The 27,113-nt window shown below is 38.1% G+C and overlaps 1 protein-coding gene across 3 annotated transcripts in view; it reads left to right on the top strand.

Annotated features, from left to right (window-relative positions):
* The window catches only part of LOC143038138 (uncharacterized), a 73,459-nt gene that overhangs the window by 24,790 nt on the left and 21,556 nt on the right, over positions 1–27,113 (top strand). For all 3 annotated transcript variants that reach the window (XM_076207146.1, XM_076207148.1, XM_076207147.1), the window contains 5 exons: positions 5,046–5,175; positions 12,702–12,988; positions 15,370–15,477; positions 22,520–22,572; positions 22,702–22,892. In XM_076207146.1, coding sequence (XP_076063261.1) covers positions 5,046–5,175; positions 12,702–12,988; positions 15,370–15,477; positions 22,520–22,572; positions 22,702–22,892 — 769 coding nt within the window. The remainder of the gene's footprint in view (positions 1–5,045; positions 5,176–12,701; positions 12,989–15,369; positions 15,478–22,519; positions 22,573–22,701; positions 22,893–27,113) is intronic.

Here is a 27,113-nt window from a genome sequence, read left to right as displayed (position 1 = left end):
TTCCAAATGTGGACGAACTAACGATTTATATAGCTTGTTAATGAGTGATGGACTTTTGAAATAAAAAGATCACGCAATCAATCCCAGAATCATATTTGCTTTCTCAGAGGCTGAAATACACTGCTTGGATGATTTGAGGTCGTTACTGATAATTACGCCGAGATCTTTTTCACTATCCAATTTTGTTAACGAATTTCCAAATAACTTGTAATCGTACTTACTGTTATTTTTACCTATGTGCATTACCTTGCATTTACTTGTGTTAAATTTCATTAGCCGCTTTTCAGACCATTGCTGTAATTGATCTAAATCTTCTTGAATATCTAATTGGTTTGAGTGATCATTTGCCACTCCGCACAGTTTTGTATCATCAGCAAATTTGGAAACAGTAGATTTTAGTCCATGGTCTACATCATTTATATATACTATGAATAGAAGTGGCCCAAGAACGGAACCCTGAGGAACTCCACTTGCAACACTTTTCCATCCAGAAGTTTTTCCATTTAAAACAACTCTCTGTTTTCGACCTTTCAACCAATTACTAGTCCAACCTAATAGGCTACCACTTATTCCATGCAAAGCTAATTTAGTAAGTAGTCTTTCGTGTGGGACAGTATCAAAAGCTTTTGCAAAGTCTAGATATATTAAATCTATATTGTTTCTTTTGTCATAATTCGAGATAACTGTGTTGTAGAATTCGAGTAAGTTAGTTACGCAAGAACGTTTCCGTCTGAAACCATGCTGGCTATCATTTATCAAACGGTTACCTTCTAAATGATATTCGATAGCATCTCTGATGATAGTTTCCATTATTTTTCCTACGATTGAAGTCAAACTTATAGGCCTATAGTTATTTGGTTTCTTTGTCACCTTTTTTTGAATATGGGAGTAACGTTAGCTAGCTTCCATTCTCTTGGGACATCTCCGGATATGATGGATTTCTTGAAAATAATTTCTAATGGAACAACAATCTCATTTTTCATTTCCTTTAAGATTCTTGGATGCCAACCGTCAGGCCCTGGTGTTTTATTAACTTTGAGTTTGTCTATACACCTTTTAATTTTTTCTTTTGTTATATTTACCGTAGTGAGTAAGTTTACCCCAGAGTTTTCACAGGTTTCAGTTTGGAATTCACTTTGAGGTGTTTCGTTTACGAATACCGAGCTAAAATAATTGTTTAAGATATTACACATTCCTTCATTTGAATATTCAAGTTGACCGTCAGCAGATAATAGTGGACCAATGTGATTTCTAACAACCTTTTTATCTCTAATATAACTATAGAATTCTTTGGGATTCTCTTTGGATTTATCAGCGATGTTCATTTCGTATTGTCGTTTTCTTTTTCTTATTGTCTTTTTTAAATCTCTGTATTGATACATAACTTTCATAGTCATTTGATGCACCCGAGCACTTATATTTCTTATAAGCCTGTCTCTAGCAATACTTTTTTCAGTTTCTTTGTCGAGCCACTTTGGGCGAGCCTGATTTGGGGGACGTCTGTCCTTAAAAGGAATGTAAGTTTGAATCATCTTAGTGAGCGTATTTTGAACAATTTCCCACATCTGATCTACAGGTCTTTCGTTTAATTTTGCCTCCCAATCTGTAAGCTGAAGCTCCTGACGTAGTCCTATGAACTGAGCTTTACTGAAATCGGGTATTTTAGAAACACAAGTATCTATTCTAAAATTGTTTAGGAGTTTGAATCTAACTAAGTTGTGATCGCTATTTGCAACAGATTCACCGACTTCTACATCAGTTACCATGCTTTTGCGGCTAGTGATCAATAGATCGAGTAAGTTTCCATATCTTGTGGGCTCTTTTATATGCTGAATTAAGTAATTGTCACCAAGAAAATCAATCAAGCGACTACCTATATGGCCATGTTCAAGGGTCATCCAATCAATGTCAGTAAAATTGAAATCACCCATTATCAATAAATCCCTGTTGCAGAAACTAGACAGTTCTTGAAATAACAGTTTGTCGTCTGCTAATGATAATGTCTTTGGCCTATATATTACACCTATATTCGTTTTTTGTCCATTTGTTTGGGTTAACTCAACCCACAAACTGTCATATGCATCCTGTTTCACTTTCTCTAAAACACAAGCATGAACATTGTTTTTAACGTACAATAGAACACCCCCACCTTTCTTGTGGTTTCTATCCTGATGAAAGTGTTTAAATCCCACAATATTAAATTCAGCTTCGAACTCTGTACCATTTAACCATGTCTCAGTTATTCCTATCATATCGAGATTTTCGCTTTTGACATACGCCTGTATTTCTTGAAATTTGTTCCTAATACTACGAGCATTAAAGTACATAGTTTTAAGAAACTCGTGATTATTTCTTTTTGACACATTTTGAGTTTCAATATCATGTCTTATATTATCATTTTGTTTTTTATTTATGCCTTGCTCTATATTATTATTATTTGGTCCTTCATTGACATTCAATGCCTCATTAACATTTCTCCTATCAAAATTAACATTTCCCCCATCACGGACATCTGGTCGATTACGGTCATCCGATCTATTTTGTACATTTTGTCCCCCTACGTCACCGTGATTCACGCCGGCCTCCCGTCGTTCAGTGACATTATGTCCGTCATCCCTTTCTAAAATTATATTTTGTCCTCCAGTGACATTATATCCTACCGTGATATTTTTTCCTCCACTATAATTACATCCCATCGTGATCTTTTGTCTTCCACTGTCATTACATCCTATCTTGATATTTTGGCCTTCATTGACATTCTGTCCGGTATCTCTTCCTAAAATTATATTTTGTCCTTCACTGACATTATATCCTACTGTGATATTTTCTCCTCCATTATCATTACATCCTATCGTGATATTTTGTTCTCCACTATCATTATGTCCCATCGTGATCTTTTGTCCTCCACTGTCATTACATCCCATTGTGACATTTTGTCCTATAACATTACATCCTAATGTGTCATTTCGTCCTCTAGCGACATTACATCCTATCATGATATTTTGGCCTTCATTGACATTCTGTCCGGTATCCCTTCCTAAAATTACATTTTGGCCTTCACTGACATTATATCCATTTTTATTGTTCAAGCTTTTGCTTTAGATCAAGTAATCTTGACTTGTGAGAAGAAAGTAAACCTTTCAACTGGTTCAAACCTTTCAACTGTTTAAACTTAGATGTGATTTCATTGACTTTCATGGAAGAGTTGTTATCTTTTTTGTCCAATTTTTTCCCAGCACCACTCTTATCAATTTCCTCAGTGAAATTATTCACCCTAGTTTGTGGGAATCCTTCAAAATTTACCATTTGTAGTGTTAAAAAAAAAAGAGAGAATATTTTTTATTATGTACAGTCGTACCTCGGTACTCGACCATAATCCGTTCTGAGGTGGTGGTCGAGCACCGATTTGTTCGAACACCGAAACCAATTTTCCCCTTATCACTGTCTTTCTTTGGACCCATTATTAAGGGCTAGAGCAACACGAAAAAGTTTAAATCTGGGAAGAAATACTCGAACAAACTGCGTACGTCTTACTCCGCTGGCGGTCTGAGTCGAACTGACGCTTACCTGCTGTTCGAGCTAGTCGAGTACCGAAAATCTGTTCGAGGTCCGATGCATTTTCTACTCGAATTTTTTGGTCGAGCACCGATTTGGTCGAGTATAGAGGCGGTCGAGTACCGAGGTACGACTGTATTTACATAATTGTAGTAAGTATGCAGGAAAGGAGCAACGCTCGTTGGGTCCCATCTCCTATTTTCTAATACTCTAACATACCAACTAGACTCAAATTCATGTATGGTTCCATCTTTATATCTTTGATTCCCAATTATCATATTTAGATTTGAACTCTGTATTGTTTAAGTTTCAGATCTATCACCTTCTAAGCTATTCTACACATTTATATGTCTATATGGAAAACTGCATTTCTTCACATTCTTTCAACATGTGATCTTTCATAATTTACTTCTATGACATCTTAAAGCCCTCCCATCTTTAATCAGGAGATCTCTTCTATCAGTGCAATCTATCCCCTTTAGTGACCTGAACACTGTAATCATATCACCTCTCTCTTCAATCTCTCTAGGTAGACAGACCACCTTTAGTTTTCCTCATATGGTTTATCTGTTAGGCTGGGGACCAGTTTGGTTGCTGCTCTTTGTATTCTCTCAATCTTGTTTCTATCCTTCACTCTGTATGGGGACCATACTACTGATGCATATTCCAGTCTTGGATGGATCATGGTTTCAATGAGTTTTTCCATCATCTCCTCATCCATATAATGGAATGCCATTTTGATTTTCTGCAGTAGTCCATGTGTCTCTCCCACAATCCTGCTGATATGTCTCAGGTGACAGGTTGTCTTTTATCAAGACTCCCTAATCTTTCTCTTCTTTTGCTCTTGTAATGTGTTTGTTTCCCAAGGAATAGTTTAGGAATGGCCTTTTGCCACTATTGCCCATTTCCAGGACCTTGCATTTTTTGGTATTGAACTTCATTTTCTATTCTTGGTTCCATGCAAAAATAGTATCTAGATCTTTTTGTAATATTCTTTCATCCTATGTGTGTGTGTATTTTTTGTCTACAGCCTTGTATATTCATAGAGTATTAACTGCATACATTTGGTGCATTTTTTTCTTTTTAAGGACCTTATTGATAACCCTATGGGTTAGTCTCTCAACATTCTTTTATGATTAGAAATTACTTTCCACTCAAAACAAAAGGCTCATCACTTTTAATTCCTACTATTACTCTTTTCTGCTACCTGAAGTCTTTCCTTTGTCATCCCCATGACTCCACCTCTTTGGCATGATATTGTTCGTAGCTATAGTAACTGGTTATCAACAGTGAGATAGGAAAATCTGCAATATCTTTCTCTGCAAAGGGGGTAGTCAATTCAACCATCACTGATGGAATTATCCAACTTCTTACACCATTTTGTTATGTAGTGTTACTGGGTTTTGTAATTGATTACAAGCAAGCATTATTCCTGATTCTCTGTTGTTTATTTTTACAGTAAAATGAGAATTGGACATTTTTAATTACAGATGCAGCTAGAGTCTGTCATCAACAATCCACATGGTTGTATTGATGAATTACGTTGTGACAAGAATACTGAAGCTGAAATGAGTGCACGTGGCAGTGACATACCAGAGGGAATAACAAGTGATGCCATAAGTATGCAGATTATCATGTTGTTCAAAGATATATATATATATTTGATATACGAGTTATTTGGTGTATTATGATTATAAATGAAGAAGAGTGCTTTCTCCTGTAAGATATTTTTATAGCACAATTCCGTTGTAATTTATGCCATGTCACTTTATATAACATAAAACAAGTCTCAAATGGACCAAATCCTAGGTACTTGCAGAGAGCATAAAATCTGTTGGTGATGCATGGCCACTGGGCTTCTTGGGAGTGATCTATCTTACACAAGATACCCTCCCACCCCCCACCCCCATTATCATCTGTACATAGCCACTCATCCCTGTCTTCTGTTACCTCCCATCCTTGCTCAACAGACATTCCCCTCTTGCTCAGCACCCCCTTCACTTCATATATCCATTTCATCCTCAGTCATCCCCTCAAGTTCACTCCTTCAACCTCTGCCTTCCACATCTCTTTTACTAATTTTTCATTATTCATTTTTTCCATATGTCCAAACCATCCCAATACTCTTTCATCAGCACTATCTGCCATCTGTCTTTCCACTCCCGCTCTCCTCCTCACATCTTTGTTTCTCACTCTATCCAACCTAGTAACCCCTACCATACTTCTCAGACATATCATTTCAAACACATTCAAACTTTTCTGCTCTCCCTCTCATTCCAAGTCTTTGTCTCGTAGGAGAGAGGCCAAACGCAGAGTATGGGATCCAATATATTTTTATGTTTTGCCCAGCAGGGCTTCTTCAGAAATAACACCGTTAAGAAACATTTTACTCCTTATATAGCCCGAGCTTGCGGGGAGAAACAAACATAGAAATGGTGTACACACAATTTGTGCAAATTGCTTGTTATTAGAATTGCAATGGTTTATTTATTGCAAAAAATCCACTGTTCTGATTCATATTATCAATGAGGGATATAAACGCAGATTCAAAACATCTACGTTTCATTGTATGGTTTTCATATTCTATAATCTTGGAATTATTCCAGTCAGCATTGTGGTCTGTATCGAATCTATGTTTAATAATGGCATTATTCATATTGTATATTTTCATATATTTATGTTCTAATATTCTCTTATCAATACCACGGAAACTTTCACCAATGTTGACCTTTTCACAACCTAGACATAGCACACAGTAAATACCTGCTTGACGAATATTTTCCCTGCTCTTATTTCGGCTTTTAATAAGATTGCCAACTGTTACCGAGCTGGTTTTAACAACATTAACACCAGCCTTGTTTAATAATGGGGAAATATTGTCTGCAACTGAGGTATTAGGTAATATGATCCTCTTTGTACATTCTTCTTTTATTTTTCCTACTCTTTTATGAATAATTCCAGCTTTCTTCTTGGCTTTTAGGATAAAATAAGGAGGGCATTTTAGTTCAGTAAAAGCGTTAAAATTTTTATTAAATTCTTCATCCAAATACTCCTCTGAACATATTCTTAAGCCTCGAAGATAAAAACCTATGATAATTCCCATTTTGGTTCTCTTATCTGTAGCAGAGTAAAAATGTAAATAATCATTATTATTTGTCTTTTTTCTAAAAACTTAACTTTATATTGTTTCCGTCTCTTATATAGCCCTGCAAGTTCAGGCTATATAAAGAGTAAAATGTTTCTCCACTGTGTTATTTCTGAAGAAGCCCTGCTGGGCAAAACATCAAAGACATTGGATCCCATACTCTGTGTTTGGCCTCTCTCCTACAGTGCTGTTGCAGTTGTTGCTGCTTTTACTCATCTTTGCCTCATACAATGCTGTCAGCACAATCACCCCTTCTTGTAATCTCCTCTTCCCATCCATTCCCAGATGCTTATTTCTCATGACATTTTTAAATCCCCCAAGGCACTTGCTTCTCTTAACCCATATCGGACACAGAGCCGAGATATCGGTTTGTTCGACAGAGTCCTAATGACGATATTTCGGCTCCGTTTAAATTTCGCGGTTCTTAAAGATATTCGTCTTTGTTTACACTGAGCCGAGACTTGATGTATCTAGACCAACCATTGGCCTATCATTTCCACGAGGTGGTCCAGCCAACCAATCACAGGGTGGCTTATAAATTGAATCTTATCAGCAGTAGCGGCACATTCGCTTTCCTGATCAAAGTGCGTCGGAAACGTTTACATATTTTGCCCATTTTTTTTCTTGTGATTAGTGCCGTAATCAGAAAAAAAATTGTTATAGAAAAATAGATAAGTATCTGAGGAACAATACAGGTAAACGTCGACTTACGATGGCCGCGACTTACGATTGTTCGACTTTACGATGACGACGACGACGACGACGATATGATAATTTAACCCCTTCCATACGGTGCCGCACACGTAGGCGTCATGAGGAGCAAGTGGATTCGCGACGCTGCCATATCGGCGTCTTGATTATATTTATTGTAGTCGCCCCTGTGTTTTTACATTCTCTCAAATGTGCCCTAAATCCCATTCTCTGTGGTTTTCAAAATTCGCGGGTGAAAGAGAGAACGATCGATATAAGCGGTGACTATATTTTATGATGCGAGTATTATTACGTCACGTCGTAAGGCTGGCATTGGCTGCTGCCCGCGAGATTTAAGGTCCGTACTGAAAATACATATTATAGTGTTTGAATATGGTAAAAAGGATAAAAATAATTAAATAAACTACTGTACATGTTTAATAGGCTATATTCAGTATCTCTGGTGGTTAATATACAGGTAGGCTAGGTACAGTGACCACGGAACAGAGTGGGGATCGACTTACGATGAGATCGTCTTACGATGGCTCTATCGAAACCTAATGCCATCGTAAGTCGACGTTTACCTGTACTTATAATAGATATTGTTATACAGTGCGTAATACCTTTGAAATAGGCAAATATAAGACGGCCTCATTGCAAAAGTCATGGCGTCTGCGTGTTTTAGTGGTGAAGATGAAATTGTCTTTCAACTTTCTGATTCGTTTGAAGTGTTTCCAATGGATGAGTGCCTTACAAGTGAGGAAGAATCTAGTGATGATGAAGGTGATGCAAGTTGTGATACGCTTAGTGCAAGTGAATGTGAAAGTGATGGTGATGATAGAAGTGCAGTGTTGTCGAGTGGAGCAGATGAATGGATGCTTGTCCCAGGAAATGATCCAGGCCCTGCAACAGTGCCTTTTACAGGTGTTAGTGGGCTGAAGCATCCCCCTAAAACTGATGCCAAGCCTGTGGAGTATTTCAAACTTTTTTTCAACGAGCAATTCATGAATGGAATTGCTACGGAGACTAACAGGTATGCAGGTCAGTGGGTTCAAAGTAACAAACCATGTTTGAAGGATAAACAAACCCAGGTCTCTTGTACATCTTTGCTTGAAGCAAGGTTAGACATCAGTGGAAGAGTTATATGCATTTCTGGCAGTTATTCTAAATATGGGGGGGATTGTAAGAAAACCTACTATCAAATCCTACTGGAACACCTCAGATCTTTCTATGGCCACACCATGGTTTGGAACCAATTTTAGTAGGGGGCGTTTTCAACTTGTCCTGAAATTCTTGCACTTCAGTGATAATAGTAAGATGCCTGACCAGCAAGACCCTGCATACAAGTTGTATAAAGTGCAACCACTACTGGATCATTTTATAAAAGCATTCAAAGCCCATTATAATCCTGAGAGGGCCATCTCAATTGACGAAAAGTATCATTGGGTATCGAGGTAAGACCCCTCACTTACACCAGTATATGCCTAATAAGCGCCATGCTTCTTTTGGTCTCAAGTTATGGTGCTTGTGTGAGGCAGCAACAGGCTATACTGTGACATTTGAACTGTACAAAGGGTTCTCCAAGAGTGTACAAGGTGCAACATATGACCTAGTGATGCACCTACTGACCCAGGCAGACCTCCTGCATCATGGATATCATCTGGGCCTAGATAACTATTTCTCCTCCTCGCCCAAACTTTTTTTAGATCTCTGGGAAAAGCAGACAACAGCAACAGGGACTGTCAGAACAAACAGGAAAGGCCTGCCACAGGAAGCAGTAAAGGAAAAATTAGAAAACCATCATGTATCACAGCGCAGGAAAGGACCTTTACTGTGTGTTGCCTATACAGATGGAAAAAAGACTCCTGTACTCCTGTCAACAGACAGTTACCAAAGGTGGCGGCTACACTACTGTAAAGACAGAGAGGAAACCTGAAAAGGAGTTGCCTTGTATTGTTGCTGATTATAATCAAGTAATGGGTGGCGTCGATCTGAAGGATACCCAGCTCTACACCTATCTTGCAGAGAGAAAGACCATCAAATGGACGACTAAAGCTGCCTTTTCTCTGTTTGGCACAGCTACTCTCAACAGCTATATTCTGTACAAGAAGAATACATCCCAGAGACCTATTCTAACAAGGCTCCAGTTCATGAACTCTGTCATAAGGGACCTTGTTAAAAATGTTTCTCCTCCAAAATTCCTGAAGAGGCGACGTACTCAAGAGCAGATTCAGGAAAGCAGAAATATAACAACATCAATATCGTCTCCATCACATTCAGTACATGCAGTGAGTGTACATGAGCTGAAACAGGTGCCAGATGGTAAAGAGAGAGTGTGTGTTGGGGACCATAGCAAGCGTGTACGATCCCGCAGGTACTGTCCTAAATGTGACAGTGGATTTTGCATAGATTGCTTCTTCAAGCACCATGTATTTTCATCCAAGTAAAGTACAAACACTCTACAAGCCTCTAATCATCACTGCCTTCAAATAAATGTAAGTACTTTCCCTCCAGAGTCAGTTACATAAAATGTATGTTTTCTTTTCCAGATTTAGTGTCATATTTAATATTTTTTTTTCATTATCCATATTAATTTTTCTTAGTTTCCTTTTCATCAAAAGAAAATACAGACTCTAAGCTTTATTTTGATGTATAATCATCCATATTATGTTTAATAACAAGTACATTTGTAAATAAAATTAAAATGTGAGTGTATGGGCCATTGTATCCATTGTTTTTATGAACGCATAGCAAATGCTTTGTTTACATATGTGCTCCGGGCGATATGGGTTAATATGTAATTCACCACCACTCCTCTCTTTCCTGCCATGTGTGACCCCAAATGCCCAAAGCTATTCACTTCTTTCAGCTTTTCTCCTTTAAGGCTTACTTCCAACTCAGTGCTGTGCTCTCCCCTTGTACATCTCATCACCTTATTTTTACCCACATTTATCTTCAACATTCTCCAATCGCACTCCTTCCCAAACTCTGTTACTAACTCCTTTAATCCTCCCTCTGATCCTGCCCTGAGTACAGTGTTGTCAGCAAACAACAGACTCACCTCCCACTTTTCTCAATTTTCTTTAACCATCTCCAATCCTCTACCCATTATCCTTGCCTTTACCTTCCACACCACCCCATCCATGTACACATTGAACAGCCATGACAACATGACACATACATGTCACAGTCCCACCTTTACCTCAAACCAGTCACTGTCTCCATTTCCTATTCTAACACAGGCTCTGCTACTCTTCTAAAAACTCTTGGCTGTCGCCGTAGGCATCATGAGGTGTGAGTGGGTATATTAGATGCCGGCATCGGTACCTTGATTACGTTTATTTTTTAGTTGTAGCTGAGTGACCCCTGTATTCTGTGAACTTGCTTGATCATGTTTTCTGTGGTTATTAATATTCATAATGAAAGCGAATAAGTAATACATTTGTAAATTCATATTCTATAATGCAAGTGCTGTGATGCATCATCAAATCATCATACATCAGGTAGCCAATGCTGCCCATGAGAATTTGACTTGTATATTAGCAGGTGAACTAGTACAGCAATAAAACTCGCCTGTGACTTTTCCAATCAATATTTGGCATTTGAAAATACATGGCATAGATCCTACTTGATCTACTTTCACCTACTAACTGCTGCTCCCCAGTCCATTCTTGGTTTATATACCATTTAAATACTGAGGTGAGCATCTGGTGAGGGGAGTAAACAGTTTTACAATCTTAGTTTTCCTGTTCTTAAAAATGGAAGGTTTAATCATGTTACATCATAAATGTTTTGTTCTCTTATGTGGTTATTTATCGTGATTTAATTTATGTTCAGGTCTATTTGGGGGTGTAGTGTATGTGTGCTTTGGAGATGTGTTTGTGACTACTTAGCCATTATCATGCACTGATCATGTGATGGCTGGTCGTCTAGGGTGTGGATAGGTGCCCATTCATATGTGTGTTGTGATGTATTCCATGGGTAATGTTATATCTAAAGTTACACTTGTATTGAAGAGGTTGACAGTTCTCCCCCAATCCCATATATTTGCAAAACCTTTGGTGCCTTCCTGTCTACCCTGTCATAAACCTTATCCAAATCCATGAAGGCCACATCCTTACCTTTTCCTAAAGCTTTCTCTTATATCTGTCTTACCACACAACCCCTACCTTTCCTAAACCCACACAGTTCCTCACCAATTACTCTCTCTGTTCCTCTTCTAATCCTCTCAATTGAAAACCTTCCCATAAACCTTCCAAACTACATTCAACAAGCTGATTGCACTGAAACTACTAAATTCACATTTGTCCCCTTTTCCCCTGTAAAGCAGAACAATACAGGCAGTCTTCCAGTCCTCCAGCACTCTACCCTCTTTTAGACACACATCAAGCAACCTCACTAGTCAGTCCACTATTACTGTACCTCCCTTCTTCAGACACTCCACATGACACCCAGGTACCTTACCTGTTCTCACCATTTTCAGTTACTTGCATATCTTTTCTTTTTTCTTCATTTTCGTTTCCCATTACCATAATTTTCTTAGCATCTCCCATTGCTATCATCAATCCCTCCCTGTCCTTATCCACATTCAACAGCTATCATCAACTCTCTTTGTAAACACGTCTCCACCATCAGCTTTCCACTACAATTTTTACCTGACATTCCACACTTCCCAACCACTCCATCAATTGTTTCATCCCCTACTCTAGCATTGAGATGTCCCAATATCACTACATTGACATTCCTCCCATGAGGTGCTCAAATGGGAGAGGCAATGAATAGTTGTTGGATAGGTTGAAGCTTGGACTCAGTCACCCCTCTGTAAAGGGACCCTTTAGCATATGCAAAATTGGAGTCAACAATCTTCCTTGATTTGAAACCCATATACTCATATATGGTGCAGTAGAAGTTAAAAGAAAATATTATATTTACCAATGATCATTCTGTTTTTAATTATTTTACTGAGAACATTGAGTACAGGAATCTGAACTTAGACATACTGATTAATGAAATATTTTAAGGGCTATATATACATATAATACAGGTTAGGTGCTACATAATTTCCAGTCACATTTGGTTTCCCTTGTAGATGAAGAACTGCCAGTTACAACAGTAAAACTAGCTGCTGTAAAGCATCCAAACGTGATGATCATCTGGGGAAATTTCAATTTTTGGTCATAGTGGAACACAAAACATGATAAAACAAATGAAAAGGTTGATGTTTTCCATTAGTGACTATTATTAATATTTCCCTTGTAGTTTCCAGCAAATATTACAGCCCTCATTTATAGTGATGCCCTGTTTTCATCAGGTGACAGTATTCTAGGGGAAGGAGGAGAGATAGTGGAGCTAGAAGTAACATCAGCAGATGCAGAAATGGCTATAGATAGAAGAAGTCCATCCACCTCCTCCCCAAGCAGTAGTACAGAGGTCAGTCATCTTTTGAATGCCACATCTAGTGAGAAGAGGGTGAAGGTTAAAAGGAGAAGAGAAAGTCTCTCTGAAGAGCAGGGACAAGATTCACATCCTGTATTGCTGCAGGCAGATGATGATCAAATTCCTGGAGTTGAGGATGTGAGACACTCCCACATTGTCAAGGTGAGGAATTTTATTCGTGTCCTTGATTTTCCTCAAGGCTTTTCATCTCCCAGCTCAAACATGGTGTCATAATTTAATGTTTCTGGATGTTTGCCATATTTATTCATAAAACAAAATTCTTTCTATGGGACATTGTATCAGAATGACTGGAACACAGTTCTACACAAGAGCCTTTTAAAAAAAACCCACATCCATCACACCACATCATACATCCACATCCGCCTGCACTGATCTTGGCATCATCTGCAAATAAGTTTGCATAGCTGCCTGTTCCATTCATTGGTATATATTTTGTTGAGTTATTGTTGAAGAGTAATTGATATGCTCAAAGAGAGCAGTGGTTGGATGGATTCTATTTACTTTGAGATAGAGAATGCATTTGATAAGGTACCTTACAAAAAATGCAGTATTTTGAAAGCTGGAGTATGTAGGAAGTCTTAAAGGAAATGTACAGGAATGGCTTTTAAAGATTTGTTACCAGGAATGCAAATTCAAAAGGATTACTAAGGAAACATATAGTCAATTGAAGAACATTAGAGTGGCAATTTACTACATGGAGAAAGACATGATGAAAATGATTGAAAACTTCATTCACTATATTGAGTGTGGGTTGACTTGTAGTCGATACTTTAGGGACTATTTCTGGGGTGCTCCTGGTACAGACCAGAGTCACACATCATTTGTCCATGTTAGAGGAAAATCTCTACTGTGCACAAGGGAATAATGAGATACTTTTGTACTACTACTGTCCCTCCTTTTAAACTGTCCTCTTGAACTTATTCTCTTCCATGGGTGTGACTACCTTTTCTTTCTCTAATCAATCTCTCTGTGTTGTGGAGAATGTATGCCATAGAAGTTAAGGGACTGGTATTCTTACTCAAAAAATTTCTCCTACAAAAAATCAAGACTTAAAATGCTCTGTAAGGAGAATTCCTGCCAGAACCCTGGTAAGTGGGTCATTAAATGTGCATGGATATGATACATATGAGAGTAAAGGGAAAAAGATAGGTAGTATGCTTGTGAGAAGATGGATATGTTAATATTAAGTGAAACAAAATTGAAAGGGAAGGGTCCTGGTTTTGGATAATGTGTTGGACTTGTGATAGACAACTGTTATCCTCCCAGGAGGGAGCTTAGAGCTCATATATGACCAATCTATGGGTGTGTTGGAGTTTTGGAGTTTGGTGGTTAGGGTGTCAGGAGTGGCAGGAAGGCAAGAGAAATGAGTAGCACTGTTGGCAAGGTGATGAGATAGGTGAGTACATGGTGGAGAGAAGGGTCCTCAAAGATGATGTGGGCTTTTATGAATGTATACAGCCCCTAGTAATGAGAAAAGTCCTCAACAGACATTCCTCTTTTACTCAAAGCTTTGCTTCACCCCATCCATCCATCTCATTCTCAGTCTTTACCTCAAGCTCACTCCATCCACCTCTGCTTTCCACACTCTTTTTGCTAGTCTTTCCTCATTCATTCTTTCCATGTGCCCAAGCCATCCCAGTATTCCTTCATCTGCCCTATCTGCAAGACCCCTTTCCACCCCCGCTGCCCTCCTCACATCCTCATTTCTTACTTTATTTAAATTTGTAATATCCACCATACTTCTCAAATACTTCATCTCAAACATGTTTCAATTTCTCCGTTCAACTTCCCTTGAATTCCAAGTCTCTGCCCCATATAGTGTCATAGGTACAATCACCCTTTCATGATGCCTACATCCACATCATAATCACCCTTTCAACCATCCCTCCCAACTTAGCACTCGAAGGAAGAAAAGTTGCCCTGACCTCCTTTAAACTAATTGGGATAAATGCAATGCAGCAAGACAGAGTTCTTTCTCAGCAGGACCCAACAACCAGAGCTCATTTATCACTTCATATGACAACCATCCCCTCCTCACCTACTAAAAAAAAAAGAAAGGTGAAGCATCTCTTGGGGTCATGACCTTTCTTCATAAAGTGACAAAGTTCATTCACCCCTGAGTTTTGTAGTCTTGCTTCCCTCTTTGACAGACAGACATACCATGTGCCTACAAACCCCCTTTCATCTCATTCATCTATCTTATTCTCATTCCTCCTCATAAGCCAACTCCATCCTCTTTTTTCTATTCTCTCTTTGCTTGTTTTTCCTCATCCTTATCATACTCCCAAAATGGCTCAACACTACCTTCTGCCCCATCTGACAGTGTTCTTATGACCTTTATTGTCTGCCTTACTTTTTAGTTCCTACTCATTCTTGTAATACCTATTGTATGTCTTGAACACCTCATCTGGGAAAACGGTCTCTTCCTTTCCTTCCCCTTATATCACAAGTAGTATTTAACTATATTATAAAGAAACTTTTATATGTATTCAGCTTTTAAATAGTTATATTAATCCCTCTAGCTAAGCCAGTCAGATGGTATGGGAGAAGTTCTTCTGACAAGTGATCACTTAAGCACAGGAACAGGAGATGACAGCAGTCCATGCAGCAATGCAGCTTCAGGAATACAGGTTAGATTAGATAAGGATATATACAGTTAAATGTAATGTGAAATATAAAGGGTCATACAAAAAAAATCAATTGACCGGTTTTTGCTTATTGTACCTATTGTATTTGCAGGGAAGGGGATTGCTCGTGGTGTAGTGGGAAAGTGAGGAAAAAGGAGAAGGGGAGGGATTACTGAGGGAAATGGAAGGAAATGAGGAAGGAGAGGACTTGGTCCAGGCAGGCAGACGCCATGTAAACAAGCGCGGGCCAGAGCCATTTAGTGACGATGAAGGGACTAACAAAAATGTAAAGATTAGAAACATAGATAAGAGCAGCATAATAGAAGGTGAGGATAATAATTTCCATGGATTTATTGAGGGGGGGTCGGATACCAACCTCCCCCAACTGGCAAGACTGGAGGAAAAACTTGAACAAATGACCGAACATTGGGAGATTAGGTTCGGTAATATGTCAAAAATTGCGCAAAGGGTTGAAAGATTGGAAGAACTAGAAAAGGCGAACAAAAACTTAACTAAAGAAATAGAAGAATTAAAAAGACAGTTAAAAGAAGTAAAAGAGGAGAATGAAGAATTAAAGAGGAATAATAAAGACAACAAAGAGGCCATAGCTAAAGAAGCTAAGAGTTGGAGGACAATCCAAGAAAACAGTAAAGTTGCATTTACTGACATAATCAAACAGCAAATGAAAGAACAAACTGAAGACTCAGTTATTAAAGTGATGAGACAAAAGGAGAATATAGTAAGAGACTTAGCAGATAAAAAGAAATGTATATTTACATTAGGAATGGAAGAGAAACACAACCCAGATAGAACCACAAGAATCAATGAGGAAAATGAAAAAGTAAGCAGATTACTAGAATTAGTTCAGGAAGATGAACCTGAAATCATGAAACAAATTGAAGAGAAGTTTAGACTAGGAAAGTATAGTACAGATAAGACCAGACCAATTAAGATTAAATTCAGGTCACAAATGATGGCAGAGAATATCTTATCAAAAACAGGGAAACTAGCAGCAAGTGAACAATATAAAAAGGTATGGATAAAAAGGGAAATGAATAAAGAGGAAAGACAGGAGGAAAAAATGAAAAGACAACAAGCTAAGGAAAAAAACAAGCACAGAACAGAGTCAGAAAAAGAGAAATTCTATTGGAGAGTAGTGAATATGAAAGTAAGGAAATTCGACATACTAGAGAAAAACAAAAGGGAAACAGAGAATACAATGGAAGTGGCAGAAAACTAAGAGTGTCTTACACAAATATAGATGGATTAATAACAGGATTGAATGAGCTGAATGATTATCTGAAGGAAAAAGAACCAGACATAATGGGAATTGTAGAAACGAAATTAAAAGGTCCACTACCACCCAACAGTGTAGGACATGACGCATATAATTATTGGATTAGAAACAGAGAGACAAAGCAAGGGGGTGGAGTTATGTTCCTGACTAAGAAGGATATAAATATGAAGAGTGTCACATATGGAAAGAATACAGTAGAGATGATTATGATCGAAGTGGAAGACAGAGATAAGAAGAACAGAAAGTTTGTGATAAATTATGTGCCTCCAAAAACAGCCTCGTGGGAAGAGAGTGAACATAAAAGTATGTTAGAGGACACAAAGATAACATTAAATAAGATAATGGAAGATGGAGGAAGAATAGTTATGATGGGCAACTTTAATTGCAAAGAAGTCTGCTAGGAAGAGATGACAGTAAAGGGTGGAGACGGCTCATGGGGAAATGTTCTACTCGAGATGATTATTGACCATACAATGACACAGTGGATACAGGAGAACACTAGGTATAGAAATGAAGAAGAACCATCGAGACTAGACCTAATAATCACATCTGAACCTAGAATAGTAGAAAAGATTGAATATAAAACACCAATAAGTAAAAGTGACCATATACTGATTGAACTGGAACTAAATGAGGAAAAATACATGAAAAGAAATGAACAATATAGAAAAGGAAGAATGATGTATGAAAAAACAAACTTTGATAAAATAAGAGAATTCTTTCAAAAAGAAAACTGGGAAGGAATATACAAAGAAGAAACAACAGTGGAAGAGAAATGGAATATTTTGACAATTTACAAAAAAGGAGTGGAAAAGTATGTCCCAAGACAAAAACAAGAAAAAGAATATGTAAAGTGCTGATACAACAAAAGTTGTAGGGAGTTAAAAGACAAAAGAGACAAAGCTTGGACCAAATGGAAAAAAAGACAAAAGACCTGAAAAATGGAAAATATATACTTGTTATAGAAATGAATATGTACAAGCGTGCAGAGAGGAAAAGAGAAAATATGAAAAAGATGTCATAGAAAAATGTAAAGATCAACCAAAACTATTTTACAGATTTGTAAACAGCAAACTAAAAACAAACAAGATTTGGAGAAATTAAGACGAGGAGTTGAATACACAGAGGAAATTGAAATGGCGGTAATTATGAACAAGCATTTTAAATCAGTGTTTACAAGGGAGAACATACAACCTGAAGAGATCGAATGGAAAGAGAAAGTCCCCCCCCATGAAAGAAATAGAAGTAACAAAGAATGAAATATTGAAACACTTGAGTAATCTTGATGTCAGAAAATCACATGGACCAGATGATATAGCAAACTGGATTTTGAAAGAATGCAGGAATGAACTGGCAGACAAAATACATAGCATAATAAACAGTTCCTTGAAAGAAGGAAAAGTCCCAGAAGATTGGAAAAAAGCAAATATAGTACCTATATATAAAGGAGGAAATAAAGAAAACCCTACCAACTACAGACCAGTCTCTCTAACAAGTACAATAGCAAAAATTTGTGAAAGAATTGTCAAAAGTAGATGGGTAAAATATTTAGAGAAAAACAACGTTCTAAATCCAAGGCAATTTGGATTCGGACAAGGGCGATCATGCGTCACCAATTTAATATGTTTCTATTCAAGGCTAATAGATATAATACAAAAAAGAGATGGATGGGCTGATTGTGCATTTCTAGACCTAAAAAAAGCTTTTGACAAAGTACCACATAAGAAGTTGCTTAAGAAATTAGAAACTGAAGGAGGAATACAGGGCAAACTGCTTAAATGGATGGAAGATTTTTGCAAGAAAGAAAAATGAGAGTAGTGATAAGAGACAAACACTCAAAATGGGATGAAGTAATAAGCGGTGTTCCACAAGGAACAGTTCTGGCCCCAATAATGTTTGCTATATATATTAATGATATGGATGACGGAATTGAAAGTTATATGAGCTTCTTTGCAGATGATGCAAAACTGTTGAAAAAAGTGAACACGGAAGAAGATTGTGAGTCACTACAGAGTGATCTGAATAAAGTACAGGAATGGAGTAGGAAGTGGGAGATGGAGTTCAACACTAAAAAGTGTAGTATAATGGAATTTGGAAAAAGCAAAAACAGAATAACAGGATTATATAAATTGGGAGAAGAAGGAATAAAAAAAAGTAGAAAACGAGAAGGACCTGGGAGTCATTGTTATGAATAATATGTCACCTGAGAAACATATAAATAAGATTTTTGGAGAAACTTATAATTTAATAACAATCAAAGTTGCATTTACATACCTGGATGAAGAAATGGTGAAGAAAATTCTAATCACTGATAAGACCAAGATTGGAATATGCAGCAACGATATGGTCACCAAGTACAAAAAAATGTATAAAAAAACTTGAAAGAATACAAAGAGCAATTACAAAATTGGCACCAACACTCTCAAAACTATCATATGAAGAGAGACTAGCAAAACTTGAACTACAGATGCTAGAGCAAAGAAGAGAGAGAGGAGATTTGATAGCTATTTACAGAATCATGAAAGGCATAGAAATTATTGATAGAGAGAATCTGATAAAATGGGATGATAGAAATACAAGAGGACACGGAAAGAAAATCAAGAAAGATAGCTATAGAAGAGATCTGAAAAAGAACAGCTTTCCTCACAGAGTAATAGACAGTTGGAACAAGTTAGATGAGAAAGTGGTGTGTGCAAAAACAATACATGAATTTAAAAATAGTTTAGATAAAATGAGATATGAAGACGGGACACCACGAGCATAGCTCCCCTTCCCGTAAAATACAACTAGGTAAATACACACAGAATGCTGGATATATGGAATAACTTAGATGAAAAAACAGTGTGTGCAAATACTATTCACGATTTTAACCTCTTCAGTAAGGTTCAAAATCTCGCGGGCAGCATTAGCTGTCAGACGTACGATGTATCGTAATAATACTCGCATCATAAAATATAGTCACCGCTTATATCGATCGTTCTCTCTTTTACCCATGAATTTTGATAACCATAGAAAATGTGATGAAGACAGTTTAGAGAGTATGTCATTACGCAGGGGCAACTACAATAAATATAATCAAGACGCCGATATGGCAGCCTCGCGTATCCACTTGCTCCTCATGCCGCCTACGTGTGCGGCACCGTATGGAAGGGGTTAAGAATAAACTTGATGCTGAAAGATACAAAGACCGGTCACCACGAGCATAGCTCCCTTCCCGTATAATACAACTAGGTAAATACAACTTGGTATATACACACACACTCAAGGCTAGTAGAAATAATACAAGAAAGGGACGGATGGGCAGATTGTGCCTTCTTAGATTTACAAAATAGATTTGATAAAGTACCACACAAAAAGCTTCTAAGAAAAATTTAAACAATAGGTGGAGTGCAAGGAAAGCTATTGGAATGGATGAAAGATTTCTTGAACGGGAGAAAAATGAGGGTGGTACTTAGAGATGAGGTGAAGGCAGTTGTTAAGATGATGAAAGCAGGTAAGGCACCTGGTCTGGATGGATGCCATGCAGAATGTCTGAAAAAGGGAGGTACAGTGATGGTGGACTGGCTGGTGAGGTTATTTAATGTTTGCTGGAGAGAGGGTAGAGTGTTGGAGGACTGGAGGAGTGCCTGTATAGTTCCTCTTTACAAGGGAAAAGGGGACAAGTATGAATGTAGTAGTTTCAGAGGGATTAGCTTGTTAAGTGTAGTTGGGAAGCCTTATGGGGGGATCTTGATTGAGAGGATTAGGAGAGGAACAGAAGGAGTAATTGGTTAGGAACAGTGTGGATTTAGGACAGGTTGAGGTTGTGTAGATCAGATCTTTGTGGTAAGACAGATATGTGAGAAAGCTATAGGAAAGGGGAAGGATGTTTTTTGGGCTTTTATGGATCTAGAAAAGGCTTACGATAGGGTAGACAGAAAGGCACTGTGGGAGGTTATGCAGATATATGGGATAGGAGGAAAGCTTCTGGGAGCTGTCAAGAGTTTTTATGAGAGTAGTAGAGCTTGTGTCAGGATTAGAAATGGAGAGAGTGAGTGGTTCGAGGCAAAGGTGGGACTTGGTCAAGGATGTATTATGTCGCCCTGACTGTTCAACTTATACATGGATGGGGTAGTGCGAGAGGTAAATGAAAGGGTAGTGGGTCAGGGATTGGAGATGGTTGAAGAAAATGGAGAAAAGTGGGAGGTGAGCCAGCTGTTGTTTGCTGACGACACTGCGCTTGTAGCAGGATCGGAGGAGGGATTGGGGAAGTTGGTGGCAGAGTTTGGGAGAGTATGTGATAGAAGAAAGCTAAAGATAAATGTGGGTAAAAGTAAGGTGATGAGATGTACAAGGGGTGAAAGTGGCAGTAGACTGGAAGTGAGCATTAAGGGAGAGCGACTGGAGGAAGTGGATAGTTTTAGATACTTGGGTGCAAATGTGGCAGGAAAAGGTGGAGTGAAGGTGGAGGTAGAATGTAGATTGAGAGAAGCAAGTAAATGCCTTGGTGGATTGAAGAGTGTAATGAGGAATAGACATTTGGGAATGGATGCTAAGAGGAGACTGTATGAAGGAGTGATTGTGCCAACAGCACTGTATGGGGCAGAAACATGGAACATATGAGAGGAAGAGAGAAGGAGTTTGAATGTGTTTGAGATGAGGTGTCTGAGAAGTATGATGGGGGTTACTAGGCTAAATAGAGCGAGAAATGAGGAGGTGAGGAGAAGAACTGGGGTGGAAAGGGAGCTGGGAGATAGGGTTGATGAAAGAGTATTAGGATGGTTTGGACACATGGAAAGAATGAGTGAAGAAAGACTAGTAAAAGAGGTGCGGAAGGCAGATGTGGAGGGAGTGAACATGAGGGGACGTCCTAGGATGAGGTGGATGGATGGGGTGAAGGGGGCTTTGGGGAAGAGGGGAATGTCTGTTGAGGAAGGACGGGAGAGGACAGAAAACAGGGGTGAATGGAGAATGGTTGTATATGGATGATGTTGTGATGCATGAGGTGGAATGGGCAGGGGGATGGGGGGTGAGGTAGTATGTGTGAGCAAAATTTGACGCAGCCCGAAGGGATTTCTCCCCGTCTTCTCCTTTTATGCATGGGGGGACGGAGAGGGGGGGGTCACCGATTTAATGAAGCGGCCTTGGTGTGGATGTGCTGTGTCTTGCAACACTGCTTCTGACCCAGGGTAGTGGACAAGGTGCAGGGATGACCCGTCATTCAGGAGGTGCTCAGATAAGAGGGAGGGTGGAGGGGTATGGAGTGTATTCAGGGATGGAATGGGTGGGAATGATTTCATGCCTTTTCCTTTTTGGCTACCCCCCTTGTATGGGGGAGAAAGCCTTGGTATATGTATGTATGTATTTGTTATTTACATTATTATAGTTTTTATTTATTATTTTATTATTATTATGATTTTTTTTGCATCCGACCTAGATATGGACCAAAAGGTCTCCTGTTGGCATACTCTGCCTTTGTAATCCTTTGTAAACCATGTTTCAGTTTTCCTATCATATCGAGATTTTTGCTTTTGACCTGTATTTCTTGGAATTTGTTTCTAATAATACAATTAAAGTACATGGTTTTAAGAAACTCGTGATTATTTCTTTTTGACACGTTTTGAGTTTCAATATCATGCCTTACATTATAATTTTGTTCTTTATTGACACCTTGCTCTATACTTGATATGTTGGTGTTCAAGCTATTTGTGTTTTCAGATATTTAATTGTATTAATGAATATGAATTTCTCTACATTCTTTGGTTTTAGGAAGGAGCAGAAGGAAATGAAAAGAAGAGAAAAAAGTCAACACAGAGATATCGGTAAGCTTGCTTCAGAGCTGATATTGTGTTTATCATTATAAATTGAGGTAAGTATCAGTTTCATGTTTAAACAAGTGTATGTAATATATGAACAATTAATTTTTTTTCTTTTGTTCAAATTTTCTTAAGGCCAGAAAAGTTACAGATGGCACTTGAAGATGTAAGAATGGGTGTTGGAACTCTACGAGAAATTGCAGAAAAATGGGGAGTTCCCCATTCAACACTGTCTGTTTATGCTCGCTCCTATGGAATCACCACCTTACAACGAAATAGTGACTACAATGATGAATCGCTAGAAGCAGCAAAGCAAGCCCTCAAATGTAAGAACCCCCCCCCTTTTTTTTTTTTCAAGAATTTTATCTTAGACCTATAGGGTGCATTGTATAATGGAAGGAATTGTTGCTCAGTTCTTGTTAAAGATTACTAAAATAGTGAAGCCTATTCATAATTGGAATATGTACTCTATATAGTTTTCCCTCATCTATCATGGTAGTTACATTCCAGGACCACCCACAATAAGTGAAAAACAGCAATATAGAAATAAGTGCATGTAAATGTATTTTTTAAGTAGTTTAATCCATTATAAATCTTTCCCACTGTCTTTAAATGCTTTTAAACATATCTAAATGTATTTAAAAACACTGTAAACATGTAAAAATATGTAAACATCCAAAGTGTATGAAATAAGAAATTAATTGCAAGTGTAAATATATGTAGTGTACAGTCCTTTTGCACTTTTAAACACTTTTTTTAATGCATTTTAGAACCATCCTTTAAAAAAAATGTAATGTATTAAAAATATATATATACCATGGGGTTTTTCCCCCTTACAAGGGAGGTAGCCAAATCAAAAGGCACATAATCCCACCCATTTCACTCCCACCCATTCCACTTCCACCACCCTTTCCTCCCCCTCATTTTAGGTCCTCATGAATGATGAGTCATCCTTGTATCCTGCCCACTGCCCTTGGTCAAAAGTAGTGTAGCAGGACACAGTACTTCCACAGCAAGGCCACTTCACTTAATTAGTAACCCCGTTCTCCATTCCCTGATGCAGAAAAAGAGAAGAGCGGGGGGGGGGGGATCCCTTGGGGCTGCGTCAAAATATCATTCACGCATAACCACTCCCTATTCTTCCCCATCCCCTCTCCTCCTTTTCCTTCTTTACATCACCTTTTCATCCATATATAGCTATTCTCCACGCACCCCTATCTCCTGCCTTCTCCCTTGCTCAACAGACATTCCCCTCCTCCCTATCTCCTGCCTTCCCCCTTCCTTGCTCCACAGACCTTACCCTCTTGCTCAATGCCCCTTTCACCCCATCTATCCATCTCATCTTCAGTTGTCCCCTCAAGTTCACTCCATCCACCTCTGCTTTCCAAACCTCTTTTACTAATCTTTCTTCAACCATTCTTTCCATGTGTACAAATCATCCCAATAGTTTTTCATCAGCCTTCTCTGCCATCTCGTTTTCCACCTCTGCTCTCCTCCTCACCTTGTTTCTCACTCTATCCAGTCTTGTAACCCCAACCATACTTCTCAGACATTTCATTGCAAACACAGTGGATAAACAAAGATGCATTGTAATCTGTGGTATTAAAGAGAAGCATGATGTTCCTAGATATCAGAGAGAAAAAGAGGAAAAAGAGATCACTAAAGAAATTCTGAAAGAGACTCAAGAGGAAGGACGAGGTATAGATAAAGAAATTGAAGAGATATATAGAATAGGTAGATACTCAAAAGAAAAACAATATAGGCCACTAAAAGTAAAACTTAGGTCAAATGATTCCAGAGGAAGAACTATTAGAACAATGAAACTAGCAAACAGTGAACGACACAAAAATGTGTGGATAAAAAAAGAAATGAGCGATGAAGAAAAAGAAAGAGAAAAGGAACTTAGAAATTAAGCAAATAAAAATTAAAAGAGAACAGAGGCTGAAAATAATTTTTTTTTTTTTTTTTTTTTTTTTTTTTTTTTTTTTTATATGTCAGGAAAAAGGAAACAAAGCAGACCAAAAAAGATGAAAAAAAATTTGAAGTTAGCCTATACCAACATAGATGTAATGATTTCAGAACTGAATGAATTAAATGACTATCTGGCATTAGAAAAACCAGACATAATGGGAATAGTAGAAACTAAATTAAAAAGTACTCTACGACCAAATACTGTGGGACAAGGTCTATATAACTGTTGGACGAAGAATAGAAAGGAAAAACAGGGTGGTGGAGTATTATCTTTGACTAGTAAAGACTTAAAGGTGACAAGATAACAGAAAAAAAACAATGTAGAATCAATTATGATACAAGTTGAAAGCAATTACATGAAAAGTAGAAATTTTGTAATAGTGTATGTGCCCCCCAAAACACAGTCCTGGACAGAAATTGATGATACCAAATTGCTGGAAGATACAAAATATGAACTAACTAATATACTGAAATAAAGAGGAAATATAGTAATTATGGGTGATTTTAATTCAAAAGAAATATATTGGGAAGAAATGACAGTAAAGGGTGGAGAAGACCTCTGAGGTAATATACTACTCAATGGAATAGAGGGAAAGCTATTAATGGCAATTAAAAACTTTTACATGAATAGTATGGCTTGTGTTAGGATTGGGAATGGTGAGAGCGAGTGATTTGAGGTGTAGATAGGGCTCTGTCAGGGTTTTGTTACACCATAGATACTCAATGTGTACATGGATGGGTGGATGGGTTGGTAAAGTAGGTAAATGCAAAGATGATGGGCAGAGGATTGAAGATAGAATGTAGGGAAGTGGAAGATGAGTCACTTGTTGTTTGCTGGTGACACTGCACCTGTGGTTGGGTCATAGGAGGGTTTAAGACTTAGTGACAGAGTTTGAGAAGGTATATGATCAGAGGAAGTTAAAAGTAAATGTGGGTAAAAGCAAGGTGTTGAGATGTGCAAAGAGTGAGGCAATGGGAGGTTGACAGTTTTAAGTTTTTAGGGTCATATATCACAGGGAATGGTGGAGTGGGGTTGGAGATAAACTGTAGAGTGAGGGAAGCAAGTAAATGTCTGGAGGGGGCTTAAAAATAACATGAGAAATGGGCATCTGGGGACAAATGCAAAGAGGTTATATTTACCTAGTTGTATTATATGGGAAGGGAGCTATGCTTGTGGTGACCCGTCTTTGTATCTCTCAGCATCGTTTTTTTTTTTAAATCTTGAATTGTGTTGCACACACTGTCTCTTTATCTAGATTATTCCAGATATCCAGCACTCTGTGTGGGAAGCTTTTTTTCAGATCTCTTCTATAGTTATCCTTTTTGAGTTTCTTTTCATGTCCTCTTATTTTTCCAGTCACTTTTTAGTAAATCATTCCTATCAAGGATTTCCATTCCTTTCATGATTCTATAGATTGTCAGTAGATCCCCTCTTTCTCTTCTCTGCTCCAGTGTTGGTAGTTCCAATGAAGGAGTAATTGAGTAATTGTGCCTATGACACTGTATGGGGGGAGACTTTTAAGAAAATTTAAAGGAGGCAGAAGGGAGAAATTTAAATGTGTTTGATAAGTATAGAGGGTGTTATGAGGATGGATAGAGTGAGAAATGAGATGAGAAGAGTATGAGTGAAAAGAATGTGGCAGGTAGGGCTGATGGAAGAACACTGGGAGGATGGTTTGGGGACACAGAAAAAAGAAATGAGGAAAGACTAGCAAAAGGTTGTGGAAGGCTGAGGTGGATGGAGTAAACTTAAGGGGAAGACCAAGAATGAAATGGATGAATGGAGTAAAGAGGGCCTTGATTAAAAGCAGAATGTTTGTTGAACAGGGAAGGGAGAAGGCAAGAGATATATGTGAGGGGAGAATGGGCTATAGATTGATGTGGTACTAAGGGATTTGTCTTTGTCTTCTCTGTTTTCATGAGGAAACTAAGAAATAGGGTTGCCATACAGATGAATCTTTGAGGCTCTGTTGTGGATGTGCTGTGTTTTGATGCATAGCTACTGACCAGGGCAGTGTGTGGAAGACTGGGATGACCTGTCATCCACAACAGGCAAAGATGGAAGGGAAGCAAATGAATGATAGATGGGAGTGGGATGTGTAGGGTTGGGTGCATACCTTGGCTGGGTACCTCTCATGTAAGGAAGAAGAAGCCTTTTTTATATGTAGATAGAGATTTATTTATTTTTTAGTTTATTTTTTTTATTTTGTTTTATATATTTACTGTTATTATTGTCATTATTATTATTATGCAGATATATGGGATAGGAGGAAAGCTATCAAGAGCAGTCAAGATTTTTTACAAATGTAGTAGAGCCTGTGTTAGAATTAGAAATGGAGAGAGTGAGTGGTTTGAGGTAAAGTTGAGACTCCACCAGGGATGTGTTATGTCGCCTTGGCTGTTCAATTTATACGTGGATGAGGTGGAACAAGAGGTCAACACATGGGGATTGGAGATGGTCAAAGAAAATGGGAGATAAGCCAGTTGTCGTTTGCTGACAACACTGCACTTGTAACAGTATCAGAGGAGCGATTAAGGAAGTTAGTGATGGATGATGCTGTGAAGGGAGTGGGTGG

The sequence above is a fragment of the Oratosquilla oratoria genome, chromosome 23 (assembly GCF_046742065.1).
Source record: "Oratosquilla oratoria isolate Oo_2021 chromosome 23, ASM4674206v1, whole genome shotgun sequence".
Taxonomy (NCBI): Eukaryota; Metazoa; Arthropoda; class Malacostraca; order Stomatopoda; family Squillidae; genus Oratosquilla; species Oratosquilla oratoria.
This window is presented reverse-complemented; position numbering and strand designations above follow the sequence as displayed.